This window comes from Rattus norvegicus, chromosome 11, assembly GCF_021556685.1.
Source record: "Rattus norvegicus strain SHRSP/BbbUtx chromosome 11, alternate assembly SHRSP_T2T, whole genome shotgun sequence".
In the NCBI taxonomy this organism is placed as follows: Eukaryota; Metazoa; Chordata; class Mammalia; order Rodentia; family Muridae; genus Rattus; species Rattus norvegicus.
Window position 1 is genome coordinate 39,794,955 of NC_141544.1, and position 19,902 is coordinate 39,814,856.

The window sequence follows — 19,902 nt, forward strand, 5'->3', positions numbered from 1 at the left end:
TTCCAATATCCAAAATAATCCCTGACCCATGATATCCAATCAAAATCTCTTCATTCCACGGCAAAAGGTAGAAGTCCACCAGGCAGTTTTCCAGCCCACCTTTTTCATGAGGTCTCTTGGCTTCTATGTGAAAATTATCTTTGTCATGACAAATTCTCTTTATCTTAAATCTACTACATTCAATTCTCCAACGTGACTACATCTAAGAACAGAGTTCTTGGCAATGACTGTTGGATTCCTAAAAAGTTGACATTAGGACACATGTCTGCGAAGCTACAGAAATGGCAGAGCAGTCAAAAGTAATTGCTGCTCTTTCAAAGGACTCAGTCCATTTCTTAGAAATCATGCAATGGCCAACAACTATCCTTAATTCCAGTTTCAGGGGCATGACACTCCTCTCTATCTCAGGCCTCTGGAAAGCACATGATTCATGAATATGCATGCAGGCAAAACACTTTACTATAAATAAATCTAAAGATAAAAGATTAAAGACATGTCTTTTGTTTCCCAATGGTGTATGAACCTTGGCAGTAGTGGAATTCTGCCTTAGAGTTCAATAGCCAGCAGAGACTAAGCTTAAGACATATTAGTGCAGTGTTTTTAAATGCAATTTCTCATATGTTGTCCTCCTCAACTCTGAGTCAGCTGAGAAACCAGAATGACTTTCCCATAACAGGCATTCATGGCTTTTTGTTTGAGTTGAGATGCCCAAGATTAGGACCCAGACTTCCTTGGATGTGTTAGGCATTCAAGAAAAGTGACTAGACATACAGGGATAAAGTAGCAATGGAGAAAGCAAGTCTGAAGACCTATTTCAATCTTGACCTTTGGTGGCAAGAGGATGAGTCTTGGATGTTCTCAGCATTTTTTCATGCAATCTTGTTCCATTGTGACTCTGAAAGGACCAGATGAAAGAAAGAAAAGACACTGACGAGAAACTCAAATCCAGTTACATGACTAAACTGGTGTGCAGACATCCAAATCCAAAGCCCCAGGGTAAGCTGCCCTAGGGCTTCCTATGAGAACACATCTGTTTCATAACAGTGTAGCCAATGAGAGCCCATGTTAAAGGTTGGTGATAATGACCAGACTAAACAAATCACTGAAATATATTCCTCTCTCCATTCTGGCCTTTAAAAGACTTACGAGTAACATGGGAATTGGGTTTCAGTTTAATAAGTATCAACATAACAAATACCAAGTGTCAGGATAAACTATAACTCCCCTTTCAAAGGATTTTAAATTTTTTTAAAATTTATTTCAGACAAGGTCAGATAAAACTTGAGGACACACATATTTGAGTCCTTCTAAAATGTTCTTTCATTATTTAAGAAAATAAATGAAATGAATCTCAGGTATCAAAATGGACACATTGTATGCAAAGAGGGTGGATATTACGACAAATATTTCAAGAATCTGGCATTTGATAATGAAAGAAATGGATATTTACTTACTATCCAATTGAAAAACAAATAGGAAAAAGAAAATTGATCCATGTACTAGTCAATAAAAGAAAGAAGAGAGGAGATATGAAGGGAGGGAGGAAGGAAGGAAGGAGGGAGGGAGGGAGGGAGGGAGGGAGGGAGGGAGGGAGGGAGGGAGGGAAAATAGAAAATGAGGCAGAAGCACAGAAGTAAAATAAGTACTGAAACTGAGAAGCTAACTTCCATAATCTAAATGACAATAATTTGTAATAAAAGCTATCTATAGAGTCAGCTGCGGTAAAAGTTATGGAAGCAAGATTAAGAACAAAAACATTTCAAAACCCGCATGTCCTATGTAATAATCCGAGAACCATGGAAAGTGGCATGTCCCTAGGGAACATTTCACTTTGAGAATTTCTCTCTGCCCTTCCTGTAACCTGTACAATGTGGCTCTCTTAGGGCCATTTTCCCTGACTGAAAACATGCTAACAAAAATAGAATTGGAAAATTTAAAGGAGGCAGAAGAGACTTGTTATATCACAAGTGACTTCAAATGGAAGAAAAATACTGATTCCACACTTCATCTTGAAAAGAGAATGGATTTAAAGATACCATTCATCAACGTTCCCTTCTTGCCAACAGTCAACCCAGGATTTCTGTGTGAGAGTAACCAAAATTTTCCAAGTACAAAATTTCTCCTTCATAGAAAATAATAGTGACTAATACACAATGAAACTGTGTGAGTTCTTTATCTCTTACCATGTTGGAGCTCATATTTCATTGCAATATTGAAGAATTTTGCTGCTCACTCCCCTAAGGACTCTTAGGGAGACTTGAACTCAAGAACTATACTGGCTGCTTTTATTCTTGCTCTGATTAAATACCTAACAAGAACCAGCTCAAGGGAGGAAAAATGCATTCTCACAGTTTGAGGGATTAGCCTAACCAGATGGGAAATACATGGTGGCAAGAAGAGAATGCAGTGTCCTGCTCACATCTAGACAGATCGGGAAGCAGAGAAGCAGGTAACCAAAGCAGGGCTGGGTTGTTCATAATCTACAAAACCCACTTTGCAGTGAGTCACTTCCTCCAGTGAAGCCCCATCTCCTAAAATTTCCGAACTTCCCAGAATAGTTGCCACTAGCTTGAAGCTAAGCTTTTATATGCGCCTTTGAGAAGGAATAGTTTACATCCACATCATAACAGTCAGTTTATCTCATGCTGATTAATGTGTATATTGTCATCTATTGAATTTAAATAATTCCATCCCCCATTTAATAAAGTGAACACAACAATACTTCTAAATCTGATTTAAGTATTAGTTAAATTTGTTACAAACAATTTAAATTTTACTCTGGTGCTATTTAGCTAAAATATCTTCTTTAATCATCAAACTCCATTAGGCTAAGCCAGCTGATAGTGACCCTGTAGGAACCTTTCCACTGTCTGCTGTTCTATCTCTTAAATATTCAGAGATACAATTAGTAGGATTAGTGGGATTTTCTTTCTAATGAGCCATTGTAACAGCAAATATGTACACAACAAACAAAAACAAAATATGCATTTAGTAAGAAGGGGAAGTGTCAAACTAGTTAATACAAAATAACCATTCAATGGTTAGATCCTCATTGCTTTACTGCATTCACATTCAGCATCTGTGGCTTTTACATCTCTACAAACCTGCTTCTATATATTGAATTTCTGGTTGCCAGTTAGAATTCTCAAATTCAGGACCCAAAATACTGGTCACAAGATACCATAACCCATATATCTTCCAGTTGCAGTTTTCATTAATTGACATTATTTTAGAAGACAGCTTTCCATGTGCATGTACTTCTTATAAGACTTCTTGTTATACTCTCAAGAGGAAAAAAAAAATACAAACCGGAAATATTCTTGGTTTTGAATACAGAAAGTAATGAGGTAGTGTTTAAAGCATCACTGCCTGAACTACTGCAGGATGGCTGCTTCTTTCAGAGCAGGTTAGAATTCCAGGGGGATAAACATGCTTCTCTTTACTCTGCTTCTCACTGGGATGTTCTCATGTAGAAGCCACTGCTCCAGCTCTTTAACGTGTTTTCCATGTTGAAGACATGAAAGCTATAAATTATGTCAGTTGGGGTTAGACATTCCCAAGCAACCTCATAAGGAAGTGAAGGCTAATGGCAACATTCTTTTTGTTAGTCAGGGTTGTCTAGAGAAACAGACCTGATATAATGAAATACAGATAATAATAATAACAATAATAATAATAAGATAGATAGATAGATAGATAGATAGATAGATAGATAGATAGATAGATAGATAGATAGATGATATAGAGATAAAGATAGAGGAGAGAGAGAGAGAGAGAGAGAGAGAGAGAGAGAGAGAGAGAGAGAGAGAGAGATCAGTATGGCACATGGGCTTCAGTCTGGCTAGTCCTGCAGTGGCAAAGTTCCTGAAGGAAAGGACACAGATTCAGTAGTTGTTCAGACCATGAGACTGGATGCCTCGCCTGGTCTTCAGTCGTCATGGAATCCTGAAGAAATTAGGACTACTGCCTGTGTAGCAGGAAAGACAAACTTGGTAGTGCTAATGATAGCAAACAGCAGAAGCTTCCTTCTCCATGGCCTCCTGTTTGGTTCACTCAGAATTGGTGAGGGCATTCTGATCTTAAATGAGCTAATCAAGAAAACTCCATCACAGGTTATACCCACTGCTCTGGCAACTAAGATTGGCCATCACATTCTTCCTTCAGAGAAAGGATGTAAAAACGCTGATCCCAAACTAGGATCTGTCTGAACTACTGGATCCTCCATGCCCCAGACCTAATGCCTGACTTCTCTGACTCCCACACAGTTCCTCCAGGCATTACAGCCTTCTGTATTGTTAGTTTATCTTTCCACCACTGTGACAAATATCAGAGGCAGGCTACATATGGGAGGAATGATTTATTGTAACTCACATCTTCAAAAGTTTCCACACATAGACAGCTGGCTCCTCTGTTTCTGCATCTGTAAGAAAGGACATTCTGTGAGAAGGATACAGGAGAAGGTGTCGTGTAGGCAAGACACCAAGAGGTAGGAAGGAGGGATGTACCTCCATAGCATAGCCTGAATGGCCTACTTACTTACTTACACTACAGATTAGTGAGAGGATTGCCTCCATGATTAGATAAGAGCTGAGAAATCCAAGCATCCTCCAGTTAGGGACAAAGTCTTCAACACATTGTGCTTTTGGAAAGCCACTTTGTGTCCAAATGATAACATTGACTAATAAGGATTAACATATGCTAAGCCATTCATCATATTATACATATTAAGACTAATGATACTGTATGAAATGCCTTTGAGGTTTCTGATCTTTTATCTTTGTGTTTTTAATTGAGATAAGATCTTGTTAGATAATCTTAGATGACCATAAGTATGTAGTGTACCCAACATTTGCTTTGAATATCTTAACCTTTTCCCTCCATCTCCAAAGTACTAGGATTATGGTGGTGAACTAGTATGCCTCCCAATGTATGAACTTTTTTGATTAGCTAGAAGAATATTATACAAGGTTTTAATAGCTTCATGTGCTCCTCTTGCATGCACTATAAACCTTGTCTTAATTCCTCTTCATTGACTTAAATCACTTCTTGCTCTGATGATATTTGTTAACTATCATGGGGGTTACTGTAGCACCCATGATAGCAAGCACATAATAAATGATTCAGAAATAATTTCCTACCTAAGCAAGCTCTTGTAACTCCAGGCAACAATGATCATGAAATAAACTGCCCAGCCCATATGCCTGGGGACTGAAAGAATTCAGGGTGGGCCTGATGGAAATTACATTCAGGACCTAAGAGAAATCCAATATACTCAACCTCCTGTTTCCTATCCTTTGGTTTACATGGGAACTGTGTTTGTAATGGAGTGTTGGGTGAGCCAGCTGTGGTTAGAATCCCCACTGCCTGTTCCCTCCCAATGTTAGGAACTCCTTTTCCTAACATTTTTCCAAGTCATGCTGTATGCTTTGATATGACTTTTAATTAATTTCAGCCTTTCAATATTAAATTTCAACTAGCACAAAGGGGAAGGCAACGTTTGTGTGTTTGGTTTGGTTTAGATTGGGCTGGTTTGAGTTTATTTATTAATTGGGCCAATGATCTGTATTCATTCTATCTACCTATACCTTGGAATAAAGTTGCTAGTTTTAAAGACTGTCTCATTCATTAATTAAGTTTTGATGCTTCTTTAAGTGTCTTTAGTTGAGAATATTTTCTGAGTTCATTCAGGTTTCTTTGTCTGAGTACTATATCTTAGAGAGAAAAATTACATTGGAGACTTTTAATGTGTATCTTCATACACATAGAAATTCCATATCAACCCAAACTGAGAAAGCGTAATATGTTTTCTTTACAAGTCATATGTAAATCATATGTCAATTATAATGTCAGGAAGATATATCTGAGATCTGAGGTGGGAAGACACACATTGAATGTGAGTAGCACCATCCCATGTGCTAGGAAAAAAAATAGAAAAAAGAGAAAGAAAAGAAAGCTTGCAAAGCACCAGCATTCATCTCCTCCTCATCATGACACAAGGTGATCAGCTCCCTCACACTCCTGAGATCATAACTGAGGCTACTCTTAATGCCATATCTCTGAAAAATTGAAACCCAAAAGCCTGCCTTCCTGCCTTCCTTCCTTCCTTCCCCCTTCCTTCCTTCCTTCCTTCCTTCCTTCCTTCCTTCCTTCCTTCCTTCCTGCCTGCCTGCCTGCCTGCCTGCCTGCCTGCCTGCCTTCCCTTTCCTTTAGCTGCTCCTTGTCAAGTATTGTGTCACCGTAACCAGAAAAGTAACTAATACAGTCAGCTTTCCAATACCATAACAAAATAACTTTGGAGACCAACTTTTAAATAGTCAAGGTTACTTTGGCTTATACTGTGGGGAGTTTCAGCTGATTTGCTCGCATTGCCTTTGGGTTCTGTGGCAAGTTCTCAGCAGAATACCATGGCAGGAGCATGTGACAGAAGAAAACATTGATTTCATCTCTGAGACTAAACTCTCCTTAAAGGTATTCTTAGATTAACATCAAAGTCCCCACAATCCCCTGTCTCTTACGGGTTTTACTTATTTACAATATTGCCATACTAATTACTAATTGTTTAATATATGTCCATGTGTAGGGAATCCTGGATCCAAACTATAACAAAACAACCTAGCGTCTGGTCATTTTTATTCTATTTATAGGTAATTACAGGCAATTTTATACTTTATGGTAAGAAAGAATTCTTATGAACAGTGAAACTAGCTGAGAAAGAATAATATTAAAAACAGAGTAAGTTATACAATAATCTTAAGATTAAGGTGAGGAGTTGCTGTTACCACAGAGATGATACACAAGCCAGAATGGAGTGGTCACTTGATAATGGAATGAACAATTCTGGGGCAAATTTGAAGTACTGGTTAGGATATGAGAGGAGTGGCACTAGGGAAAGATTCTCCAGATGGAAACAGAGTGCTGTATTTGGAGCTCAAGCGAAGAGTGTGATTGATGAAGTAATTTGAGACTCATAGTAACTGAATGCAAGTCAGACAACAAAAGCACCCTTGCAAGTGACAAACATGACTACAGAGAAAACACTCATGCAGAAGAAGATGAGCGACAAGGAGAACATAGAGTAGCTAGCACAGTAGAAAGGCTGCACATCAAAAAGATGAAATAATGCTACATGTAAAGATGGAGAAATAAACTGTTGGGAATAGACCAATTTAGACAAAATATAGATGAGGAAGAATGTTTGGAACATTTTAAACAGGAATAAAGCAAACTTTACAAAGATAGCATCAATGAGGCTCAGGTCAAAGATACAGAAAGAAGAGATTACTTTGTACTAAGATTCTTTAGGCATTTAGGAAGAGTAAAAGAGAACGCAGGAGGAAGCATCTACTTTAGGTCATGGTAAGCATATCCTTGCTAAGAATGAACAAAGGGTCATGGAAGATGAGTGTGGACAGAAGAGAAAGAAGATTAAAAGCATTCAATGGACCTTATTTTCTGGTAAAAAAAAATGCAAAGATAGCAGGAGATTTGAAGAGACAGAAGTTTGGAATTGCTACCGAGGGTGTATGGAACGGAAACTTCCAGGGCTGGGAAAGAGAGTTGTTTTTGAGTTCCTATCATGTGACACCAGATGACCCTGACACATTGTGACACGTCTGGCCTCAAAAGATATCAGCTGAAAGCTGGAGTTTGGCCAAAGGACAAGCGCTACCTCTATTCAACAAGGTGCAGGCAGGAAAATCTTCAGAAGATATATACAAGAAGGTAAAGTATGGGAACTTACACGTTCATGAGAAATTGGCCCCAGAAGACTCTAACATTTTTGGAGGACAACCTTATTTCTGCTATCTTTACTTTAATTACACTAATAGGATAAATTTTATCAGACCCGGCTCTGCCCCCCGCCTTTTTGGTGTCATGCTACAGAGCCATTCAACTTGCTCCCAGGAAATATTTCTTCTGGGAAAGTATGAAAGGAATCTGTGTTCCAAGCTACCCTGGCCTGGACACATATTTAACCCCCTGTTCAAAATCACAAGGATTTTCAGATGTTTCTATAAGGCAGAGAGACAAATACTATGTGTGTCTAATAGATTGTTCCTATAATAAAACAGTCAGATGGAGTTCTCTTGCTACAGTCTACAATTCCTCTGAGCACTCCGTAAATGTCCATTAATTTAGTTCCCAGAGCAATTCCCTGAGGTGAAGGTTGCCATCCTCACCCTGAGATTGGGGAAGCTGCAAACTAAAGAACATAGGCCTCTCTTGTCAGAAGATATAAGGCTTAAGGAGGTAACAACTTGGTCAAATCATCTCCAAGCCCAGATACTTAGCCATCAAGTAAAGCCCCTTTAATAATAAAATAGGCAAATGATAGGATGCTACAGAGGAAATTTTAGGCCATCTGAGTTCTCTAGCCCTATGAACAAGCATTTAAATATGGTTGGCAACTGAAGAGTTACAATTTTGTTGTTTTTCTTTAAGCCTAGGTACACAGGAGTGATGTTGCATAAAGGTGGCCATGTTTTACTAAGTGAAAGTGGATTTTTTCTTCATTCTAAAATACCCATGTTTCCATTTTAGTGAGTCATGATCCTGATGGGCTTGCTGGATGTCAGCCCTATTTTAGCTCACTGTGGTTCCAGAGCAGGTGTCTGAGGCTTGGTCATAGTGACCTCTGTTTTATTTTGTGAGTCTTTTGGAATTAATAAAAGACACTTAACTCCTGGCTAGTATTCTACCTGGCAAAGTCATGTATATTCAAAGACTGCTTGAAGGTATATGTCTGATATGCCTTACTCTTAGTCACTTATACATGTGTGAATGTACAATTAACTGTTCTGGATTGGATTTTTCCATTGTCCTGTATATGTGTTCCTGACTCTCGAAATAATTACCCTGGGTATAAAACTCAAAGGCATTCGTGTGGTTAGTTAATAGTTTACTCTGTTTTCTCCTAAAATATTCAAAGTTTGGGAAGTTTTATGTTTTTTGACCACTGAGCCAAAATCTGACCACAATTTATTAAGTGCCAGACCCTTTAATCAAAAGATAAGGCATTATGTTGATTTATAGTCTTTGGATTTTAAGTCTAAACAGAAGAACATGTGGATTAGCTGACTATTACATAGTTCTGACTTGGTCATAGTTTTATCACTACTATAAAAAGCACGCAACTCAAAATGCTGTTCCTTAACAACCCACTTGTAAGAAACGAAGGGCTTTTTAGACTTATTTTTATTGGTGTGTGTCTATGCTCACACATGCTCACACATATGCATACATGTAAGTGTGTACCTGTGCTCTACTGAAACCACATAGTGTGTCATGTCCTCTAGAGCGGGAACTATAAGTGTTTGTGAACTACCTGATAAAGGTATCAGGAACCAAACTCAAGTCTTCTAAAAGAGCAGCCAATGCTCTTAAACACTGAGCCCTCTTTCTAGACCCCCCAAAATGAGGTTTTAGCAAAAATAAGATTGTATAATCTGTCAAATAACAAAGACAGCAGGTTAATGGTGGAACAATTAAGCTTTAATCTAAAAGAACATGTTATTTTATGTGATATTGGGAAAATATAAATTAGCAAGAAAATATTAAATTAAACCTGGATATAAAAACAAATCCAAGATACAAAAGATTTGTAGTTTTATCATTGCATTCCTGAAGTGTGGTGCACTAGTTCTAAGGAGTCTGGGTTCCTTGATCTCATGCCCACTGCTACATACATTTTGACCACATCATTTAGAAAGGACTTTTGACTCTAGAACATTGGTAAGAATTTCTCTAGAGACTGAGAGAATAACCAGCCAATAACTGGCCCAACTTGAGACCCATCCCATGGACAAGCACCAATCCCTAACACTATTAATGACACTTTGCTATGCTTGCAGACAGGAGCAAGATGTCTTCTGAGAGGCTCCATTAAACATCTGATTCAGACAGATACAGACATCCACAGTCAAATAGTGGATAGACTCTTATGGAAGAAGAAGAAGAAGAAATGTAGGTCCCAAAGGAGATAGGAACTCCACAGGAAGACAAACAGAGTCAACTAACTTGGGCCCTTATGGCTCTCAGAGTCTAAACCACCAACCAAAGAACATACACAGGCTGGACCTAGATTTTCCTGCAAATATGTAGCAGATATACAGCTTGGTCTTCATGTGGATCCCAAACAACTGGAGCAGGGGCTATCCCAAAAGCTATTGCCTGTACATGGGATATGTTATTCTAGCTGGGCTGTGTTTTCTGGTCTCAATGGGAAAAGAAGAACCTAGCCTCACAGAGACTTGACATGCCAGGATGGAGACATATGGGGGGCAGGGGGGAACACCCACTCCAAGAAAAAGGGGAGGGGGATGGAGCAAGGATTTTAAGAGGGTGCGTCTTGGAGGGGAAGAGTGAGTGAATGTAAAGTGAATAAGTAAAAAAAATAAAAATAAATTAAAAAATTATCTCTCTAGAATGATTAATGGCTTGAGTGTAATCAATTACTTTATGCGAAGTCATTCATTCGCACTATTAAAAGCTATTCATTAATCATCTACCATGTGTCCACCAAAGACTCCAGTGTTCAACTAATATTACCTTCATTCAACCTTATCGACCAGTCTGCCAATCATGGCATGTAATTACACATGAGATTGCATGTGTTATGAAAGCTTAAGTGCAAAGAGCTATGGCAACAGATCCAAAGTAATGTTTAGTTGAAAGGCACATAGAATGTGTATATTTACAAAAAAAATAATTTAAGAAGGGAATGGAGTTTGCAGGACAAAAAGCTTTAAATGAGTCTAAGTTTGGCCTCCCTTCCATTCTGTACATGTTACCCTCTCTTAAATTCTGTATATGTGCTTGCCTTTTCTACTAAACATAGGTCTGAATGCTGATTACTAAATGCTCTTCCTAAGATGCTGGGCAGTAGTACTGTTCCAGAACTAGCCCAGTAACTCTACCACATCACCATGGTCAGTTACAAACAAGTATGTGGGTTCAACAGTTCATATCTAGTGTCTACCACAGTAAATTACACAGATTCTGATACAATGATCATTTTTTTCCATGATTGTATTATTTTTATTTGGGAGGGGCTTAGGATTATACCAATAGTGCCATTAAAATAAGTGCAGAGGCTTAAAACTTTGACAAACATTTAATGGCCTCCTTCAAAGGCAGTTGGTACAATGAACATTTTAATTGGGTTAAATTAATAAGAATAGAATTTAAAGTACATTGAAAATATACTGATCAAAAAATATAAATCATCTACCTTTTTCTTTCACTTTCAGTCTATAACAAAATACATAATTTGTTCAAAATATTGATCTGGTAAATTGTCAGTCTGCTTTCTAGACTACTGAGCAGGGGAACAAACAATGTAACATAAAAACAGACAAAAAAAACAACTTATCATTGAATAACTACAAGGGGTTTGAGTTAAGAAATATTCTAGGATTGGCCAAAATGTCCAGAAGAAAAAAATCACTCACCACTCTAACCTGAGGTCATGAGTCTGATTCCTAGAACCTCCTATGGAAGGCAAGATGTAACTCCCTAAAGTTGTCCTTCGACCTCCACATAGGCACTGCCTATCACAAACAAAACACACACACACACACACACACACACACACACACAACCACCACCACTACAACCAGCACCACTACCACTACCACCAAATAATAATAATAATGGATAATAATAAATTATTATGTAGAAATATTCTCATTTACTCAAAGCCTATCAAGCTCAATTCAAATCTCCCTGTTCTTGCCAACTATTACTAAGATTATCTTAATTCTTCACATGGATGATGTCATCAACCAGCTCGGAGGACAACCATCAGCTTTCTAAAAATACCCTAACTCTGTGGCTTTTCACCTGGTCAATCCTATCAGCACTTCACATCAGTCATGAAAACGAATGTCCAGCTTGCTGAACTCTGGATGGCTGGTGGAACAGTCCAGTTATTTTGGCCAGAAAGACATGAACTCAGGCTTCCCCCATAAACACCAATCCCCATGGAAACCAAACCAGGACACAGAGCATGCTCACTTTATTTTAAGCCCAGTGATCTTCATGAGCTTTTTCCTGTGTCAGTCTGGCTTCTTCAAGCCAGTACTTTTTGCTTCATGGCTGGCAGTTGTTTGAGCCATCCCTTCAACCAAACTCAGACAGCACTTGCTTTGAATAGGCTCCAAGGAGTTTTCCATGGAGAACTTTATGTCTGTTCAACTGTCTGCTTACTCAGACCTTATAAAGCCTTTGTCTGCACAGGCAGTAAGGGGAAATTGCATCGTTACTATCAGATTTGTTAAGTATTTTTCTATTTTAATAACAGCACATTCTTCTCTCTCCACGGGGTATGTAGAACTTGAGATTTTATATCTACTTTTTAAGACCTTTTTAAGGAAACCAATGAATTATATCTTAGCCAAATGCAGATTGACTTTTGCTTTTATTTAAAATTCAGAGCATATGGATCACCTAAAACATTTCATTGTTAGAAATCATTATCTGATTTGAAGTTGGGGTGTTAATAGATGCAAAAGTAAAAGGATAAATTCATATTGATAATATCAATCAATAACAAAAGTGCAGAAGACCTTCATGACTCAGAGGTCTTTAATTGCTCGTTCACGTACCATTCAACTCAGCACAAGAGAAAATGATACCTTTTTCTAAAGAAATACTTAACATAGAGAATTGGATGCTTTTAAAAGCATTGGAAAATCTCAAGAAGCAGCTTGCAGCTCTGCCCCTGGAGTGAATTCACAGACAATCAAAGCTTACCCACCAAATTTGCAACTGGAACTGTGGTTACTTGGAGAACCTCCACCGAAGCTTAGGACCTCTTACCATCCGAGAATCGGAGGAAGAACTGAGGCTGTAATTCTGGCTTCAGTAGACCAGATTTTAAAAAGTCCACTAACTCTGCCCCTTCATCTTGGATGCTGGGAACTAGAGAAGAGACAGAGGAATACCCAGTGAAGAAGACCTTCTGTGATCCCACTAACCTCGAGTTTCTCAACCTGTGGGTCACAACTCCTTAGGGATCAAACAACCTTTTCATAGGAGTCACCTAAGAACATCAGAAAATGCCGACATTTGCACTAAAGTTCATAAGAGTGGCAAAATTATTGTATGAAGTAGCAACAAAGCTATTTTACGATTGGCGGTTAGCACAACATGAGGAGCTGTATTAAAGGGTTAAAGCATTAGAAAGGTGCATAAGAACCACTGCACTAGCCAAAGATATTAGCTAATTTATTCCTTCCAACTCTCTGTGAGACGGTCCAATGGATTGATGATAAACAGTGTTAGAAACTTTTCATCAGTGAGAGGTAGAAATTCTAAGTATACATGATATGTAATTAAACAACATAGACAAAGTAATATATATGTATATATATATATATATATATATATCCACTTTATCTGGAAATCAGCAAATACTTTTCCAATATAAAATCATATAGTATATATCCTGTATATACTCTCCCACATATTTTAATTATGTCTAGATTACTTTAATGCCCAAAACACTATAACTAAGTGAGGAATTGTTAAGAAACTGACAAGAACAAAAATCTGTACATGTTTAGTATAGATATAACTTTCTCCCCCCAATATTTTCTATATGCATTCACTTGGGTGGCTCCATGAATACAGAATATATACATACAGGTAGTAAAATTTTTCACACGTTCATATATACTATACACACATACATATATACACATACATGTACACACATAAATACACATCTTGCACTGCTTCAATCCTAAAACCACAATTCATTTTTTGACTCAAATATCACCCAGTGGTTCAACTCATATATCTTCAAGAAGAAAGATACTGGTTTCCCAGTAGTAATATACCCATGTCTTGAATTTTTTTTCTTGCTGTTCAACTTGACTTAGATGTCTAGGCTTGGCTTAAAACTATGTTGGCAAGGTCTCTAAATTTTATTGTTTTATAGGACCAAACTTCATACACAGTTAAGAATTATGAAGTGAAGCTGTCTTTTAATATGCCCATTCTTATAAATGTGTATCATTCACAGTAAAAATAACTGGTGGCTTAGAGCAAATAAGCTACTTTATGATGTGGCTTAGTGTTTTTTTTTTATTTCTGCCTCTTCATCAAACCAAGGAACCACAATACACATCTAAAAAAGAATTAGCCTCTGTTTCTAATTAAATATGTATTGTTTACAGAGACCACAGTGAGGGGAGAAGCCTTTACTGATAATTCATATGAGCAATGTTTTAATGGACACTTTTCATAACCAAAGCTATACAGAAAGTGGCAAAGGATAAAAGAATTAAAAACATTAGAGCTTGAAATACAGTCTGCAATGTTTCCATTCATATTCGCCTTGTTTGGTTGTTTTATTCTGTGTACCTAGGAAATAAAATAAATTCTATACAGAAATTATCAAATGGTTATTACATATATAGCTAAATTGTGCTCAAGCTAAAGCATTGATCACAAAATTGTTAGTTATTCATCTTTAAGTCTACATTATAAACTAATGAATGCATTTGCTGCTGGCTGAAAATTGACTCAACAATGAACCTCTGTTATTCATTAACTGTCATCTATAATCTGTTTCCTTCAAACCTTCCCACTTCTTAATATGCAATCAAAAAATGCATAGGAGGACCTTTAGATCTTGGTATATAATATAGAGATTTTATATTCTTAATAAAAATGTTAAGTGTCTCATAAGTGCAACTGTGTAACTTATTAAGTCTTGATAAAATGCACATAGAATGTTTGTAAAGATAATGTCTGTATGTTTGTGATTTTTAAAATATTTTATTTACTTTTATACTTTGCCTTCAGCCTGCATGCATGTATGTACACAAACTGCATTCCTGGTGTCCATAGAAGTCAGAAGAGGGCATTAAATCCCCTAAACTGGAGTTACAGACAGATAATTATGAGCTACTGTGTGGGTTCTAGGATCTGAACTTAGGTCTTCTGGAAAAGTGACAAATGCTCCTAACAGTGAGTTGTCTCTCCGGTCGTGTATATTTATTTGTGTTTTGCTTTAGTTGAAAGCCCGGCTACAGTCTATGGTGCCATTGGGAAGTGATGGAACCTTTCAGAAATGAAGTCTAGTATAAAAACGTTAGATAATTGAGGGCGTGTGCCTGCAAGAGAGTTTGAGGTGTCTCTTACTCTTTCTATCATGGCCAAAATTAGATAAATATCCCTCCCTTACCCTAGTTTCCCAGCATGATGTATCGTTTAACTCTACATATTCAAAGTAGCAGGGCCAAGTGACCATTAACTGAAACCTTTGAAGTAATAAGTCAACATAAACCTTCCTTAGCTATAACTTGATTGTTTCAAGCATTTTATTAGAGTACTAGAAGGTTAATAGTTCTTAATACATAGTGCTTGACATGGAGACTTTGGAAAATATGTTTCATTGGTGACACTTGAGTATATTCACTGCACATGTTCATGACCCCAAGCTTACCATATGAGGCAAAATCTGCAAACCGCTTTATTTTGTATGCCACAAGGTAGCTATGGGTAATCACAGTTTCCCTTAGTCTACATTTAAGGAAGCACAGGCACTGTTCACATCAGAAGCATATCTCCTTTCTCTCTTCATTTATTTCTTAAAAAGTAACAAAGCACAGCATTAGACTTGGCACATCTACATTTGCTCACTTCTTAGTTCATTAAAGAAAGATGAGGCTGCAAAAGAAACTGGATTGTTGTCTACACTATATACTTTTTACTATGAACCATCTTATTTGTTTATATTTCAAATGATATTCCACTTCCAAGTTGCTCCTCCACAAACTGCCCACTTCCCTCCCTACTTCCTTTTGCCCCTATGAGGGTGCTCCTCTACCCATTCACCGACTGTTGAAAAAAAATAGTGTCTCATAGCAACATTTGGGGTTTCCAAGCTATTGATGCAAACATGGTTATTTCTTTAGTAGTTTTGAAAAGTTCTTGTTTTCTTATTTCAATTGAGACTTAGTCAGTTAAAGGAGATTTATTAATTATTAATTCTTAGGTAGTCTCACTATGTCCAGCATAAGTTGAATCTTAAATTCTCTACAGTATTCTGAGACTCCTAAGAAACCTCAACTTCAACAAATTATTTCAACTTCTAAATCTCTCTTGTGGTATTCAGCCCACATTATTATAGCAAAATACTAAAGTTGACTAATTTATAAAGTGAAAAGATATGCTTGTCTTAAATTTTGATGTTGTCAGTTCTAGATTGAGCAGGCAATTGCTTTGGGCTCTGGTGAACATTCTAAATGGCAATGACATCTTCTCAAACCATTCAAACCAGTCATGTAGCAGAAAGAGAATGAGTTGAGTCCCACCATACTTTTGGGAGCATGGCTGCAGTGACCTAAGGACTTTCCATAAGGACTCAAACTCTAAATGTCTAAAGCATATCTCAATAGCATTACCCAAGAACCAACCCTCTATCATGTGACTCTTTGGAGGATAGTACCTATGTTTAAGCCATAATATGCATGTTATCCAACAGAACATGAACTACATAACAGTCTTCTATCATTTCAGTGAATATATGCTTTTTAAGTTTTTACTGTAGAGAAAGAAGTGAAAAACAAGATTGACATATAGTTTATGCTTGTATAACTCATCATGGACATGTGTTTTTGTTAAATTAAATGCCGTTAAGGATTGAAGCAATAGGTTGCATATTTGATATTATTATAGCTTGCTATCTAATAAGGGTAAATAAAATATTGACTTACAAAGCTTATTAACTTCAAGACTAGATCCTTAATGTGCCTAAAGTTTTTGAATAATGACTCTCTACATATACACATGTATGCATACATACACACATGACTAATGGACTGTAGTTATAGAACAGTCAAGATACATTTCCCAACCACATCATGGATGGAAGGGGTAATCAGTGCTAAGATGCTGCCCAGGAGGCTAGGACAAGCTCCTTCTTGGTAAAATAAGATCTGGGCAGAATCCCAAGGTATTTAATGATGGCCCATGATTGTAAATGATGTATCTATTAGTATACTGGCCTAGAAAGATGATAGACTACCCTTATCAGGAGGACTCTTACATGTTTCATTCTAAATAAATAATCAACTTCCAATCAATATTGGACAAACTTGAGCTTCAAGAGCCCTTTAATATTGGAATAACCACAATGATCAACCTCAAATTCAAAGAAAACCTATAATCAAATTGCCATTTAGTGGTAAAATACTAAGAGTGACCAGAGCCTTTAAAAAAAGAAAGACCATTAAAATTTTCTGGAAAGATTGATATAAGCAAAGCTGGATTACAAAACCTGAAATTAATAATGATTGGCTGTACAAAGAATCTTATGTGCCCATAAATATCATTCGATTTCAGGGTGTGTTGGCTTTACCAGTCAAATAAAATAAGTCACCAGAAATTAACAACACAGCAACCAATATGTATGAACTCTTAGACATAGAACTCAATATAACATCTTTATAAAATAATAACAAAAAAACGACAGTGAGTTTCAATGAAACAGAGAGAAATAATTAAATATGCCACCTGAGACACTTAATAGAGATTTTCAAATATTAAAGAGAAATCCTTGATCTGGAAAATATTTTAAATGAAACTAAAAATGAACTGAAAGTGTTACTATCACTAGATCAAACAGGAGAAAAGAGCTCAGAACCTATTTGAACAAACAGAGAGAAGTAATGGGAAAATAAAAAGATGAAGAAAACTAATGAGACTTCAGAACAAGAATAAAAGAGTAAATATTTAATTATTGAAATTCAAGAGGGTCTTGAAGACAACATAGTCTTGTTCAAATGAGTAATTCTTGAAACTACTCAATTCTAGAGAATACAAATGTCCAAATATATTGACATCAAACAGTAGCAGTTATAGTCCACAGAGTCAAATATTAAGACCTATAAGCAATGCTTCAAAATAAAGACAAAATTTTCGAAAGAGTTGAAGTGACAGAAGTCATCAGAAACCTTAAAGTCCTGCAGAAAAAATATAAAATTGTTCACAATGTTAAAAGTAAAGTCAAGACTTTAAAAAAAATTTTTTAAATCTGCCTTTTAGAAATGAAAGACAAAGTTTTTCTCATACCAAAAGAAAAAGGGGAAAAAAAGAATCTCAAAAAAATTATCATAGATTCCTCTTCTTCACTCTAATAAAAGCCAGAGAGATCTTCAAATTAAAAGGAAAGGTTTTGAAACTTAAGAAAATCCCAGACAGAGACAAAGTGTGGACTAGAGACTGAGGGAAAGGGCATCCAGAGACTGCCCCACCTGGGGATTCATCCCATACATAGCCAGCAAACCAAGACACAACTGTGTATGCCAAGAAGTGCATGCTGACAGGAGCCTGATAGCTGTCTCTTAAGAGGCTCTGACAGAGCCTGAGAAACACAAAGTTAGATGCTTTCAACCAACCATTGGACTGAAAACAATGCCCCCCAAATGGAGGAGTTAGAAAAATGATTGAAGGAGCTGAAGGGGTTTTCAACCCCCTAAGAATAACAGTGTCAACCAACCAGATTCCCCAGAGCTCCCAGAGACTAAATCACCAACCAAAGAGTACACATGGAGGGACTCATGGCTCCAGCTGCATATGTAGCAGAGGATGGATTTATCGGGCATCAATGAGAGGAGAGGCTTTTGGCCCTGTGAAGGCTCAATGCCCATGTGTAGAGGAATGCCAGGGCGGGGAGATGGGAGGGAGTAGGTGACTGGGTGGTGGGGGAACACTCTCATAGAGGCAGGGGAGGGGGGAAAGGATAGGGGAATCCCAGAGGGGAAACTGGGAAAGGGGATAACATTTGAAATGTAAGTGAAGAAAATATCCAATAAAAAAAAGGAAAAGAAAAAGAAAAATTCCAGAAAGTCTATACACATTTAAAATGTTCTAATACTGTAAAGATGAGGTATGAAAAATCCTTGTTATCCTGTAAGAATTTTTTAAAAATGTAATTAAGAATATGATTATAACATCACACCCCTTCTCTTTCCTCCCTCCAACCCCTCCTGTGCTCCTGCTCTCTTACTTCCTCTGGAAATCGTTCCCACTTTTAATTCAGTTGTTATCGTCACATTAAAAACATGCATGTGGACACACATGCATAAATATATAAATATATATTATTTGTTCATATTTAATATATTATTACATCATATGAGTTCTGGATGAATACTTGTTATTAGACAACAAATTAAAGGGCTCATCCTTGGAGAACTGTTTCTCCTGTTTTCAGCATTCTTTACTTACCTGGAATCCTTTGTCTATGGGTAATGCCTCATGAGATTTCTCTCTTCTGTCTCAGCTTGTCTCTTGACACTGTACTTCTCTCCAAGAAGTCTTGCCTAGGCAGCCATGTTTTTTGTAATAGTAGCTTCTATCTCATGTCTAAGACTCATCATCTCACAGGAACTCCTTTCTGCCTCCTCTTCTACAATGCTCCCTGAGCCTTAAGAAAGAGGGAGAACATTACAGAAAACCTGAGCCTTAAGTACAAGAGAAAGAAGGAAAATGTTACAGAAAACTACAACCAACAAAATACAAAAAAAGAAAATTGACTGTGGGGTACCCGGTCCCAATCAATACATTGCCAACACAAATTCCACAACTAAAAATTAAAATATTTTTGTCTCTGGCTGGGAAAATGGTTCAGAAGATAAAAGTATTTCTGTGAATTCCTAATTGCCTCAGTGTGAAGCTCAGTACCACCAACTTGGTTTTGGCCTCCACACATGTAGAATGGCTCGTACACACCAGAATATAACCCAGACCTGATGTTTTCATCACAGCATGGAAACACCACATACAAAGTAAATCATAATAAATCTAATTGTGAGAGAGGAACAACCAGTGCATGTCCTTTTTATTTTGTTAGTTAATTTTTAATTTAATTTTATTTTTATGTACCAG

At 37.1% G+C, this 19,902-nt stretch overlaps 1 protein-coding gene across 8 annotated transcripts in view; it reads right to left on the bottom strand.

Annotated features, from left to right (window-relative positions):
• Window positions 1-666: 666 nt before the first annotated feature.
• The window catches only part of LOC148002493 (uncharacterized), an 88,065-nt gene continuing 68,829 nt past the window's right edge, over window positions 667-19,902 (bottom strand). For 4 of the 8 annotated variants that reach the window (XR_015633007.1, XR_015633006.1, XM_087577207.1 and 1 more), the window contains 2 exons: window positions 19,243-19,441; window positions 4,343-4,420 (listed from right to left, as the gene is read on the bottom strand). Coding sequence is in view for 4 of the 8 variants with exons in the window: in XM_087577207.1 (XP_087433333.1) it covers window positions 19,338-19,441 (104 nt within the window). In the remaining 4 variants the exon portion in view is untranslated. Of the gene's footprint in view, window positions 896-4,342; window positions 4,421-12,757; window positions 12,922-19,242; window positions 19,442-19,902 lie in introns of those variants that run through there. The other 4 variants (XR_015633008.1, XM_087577210.1, XM_087577208.1 and 1 more) reach the window with 3 other exon arrangements.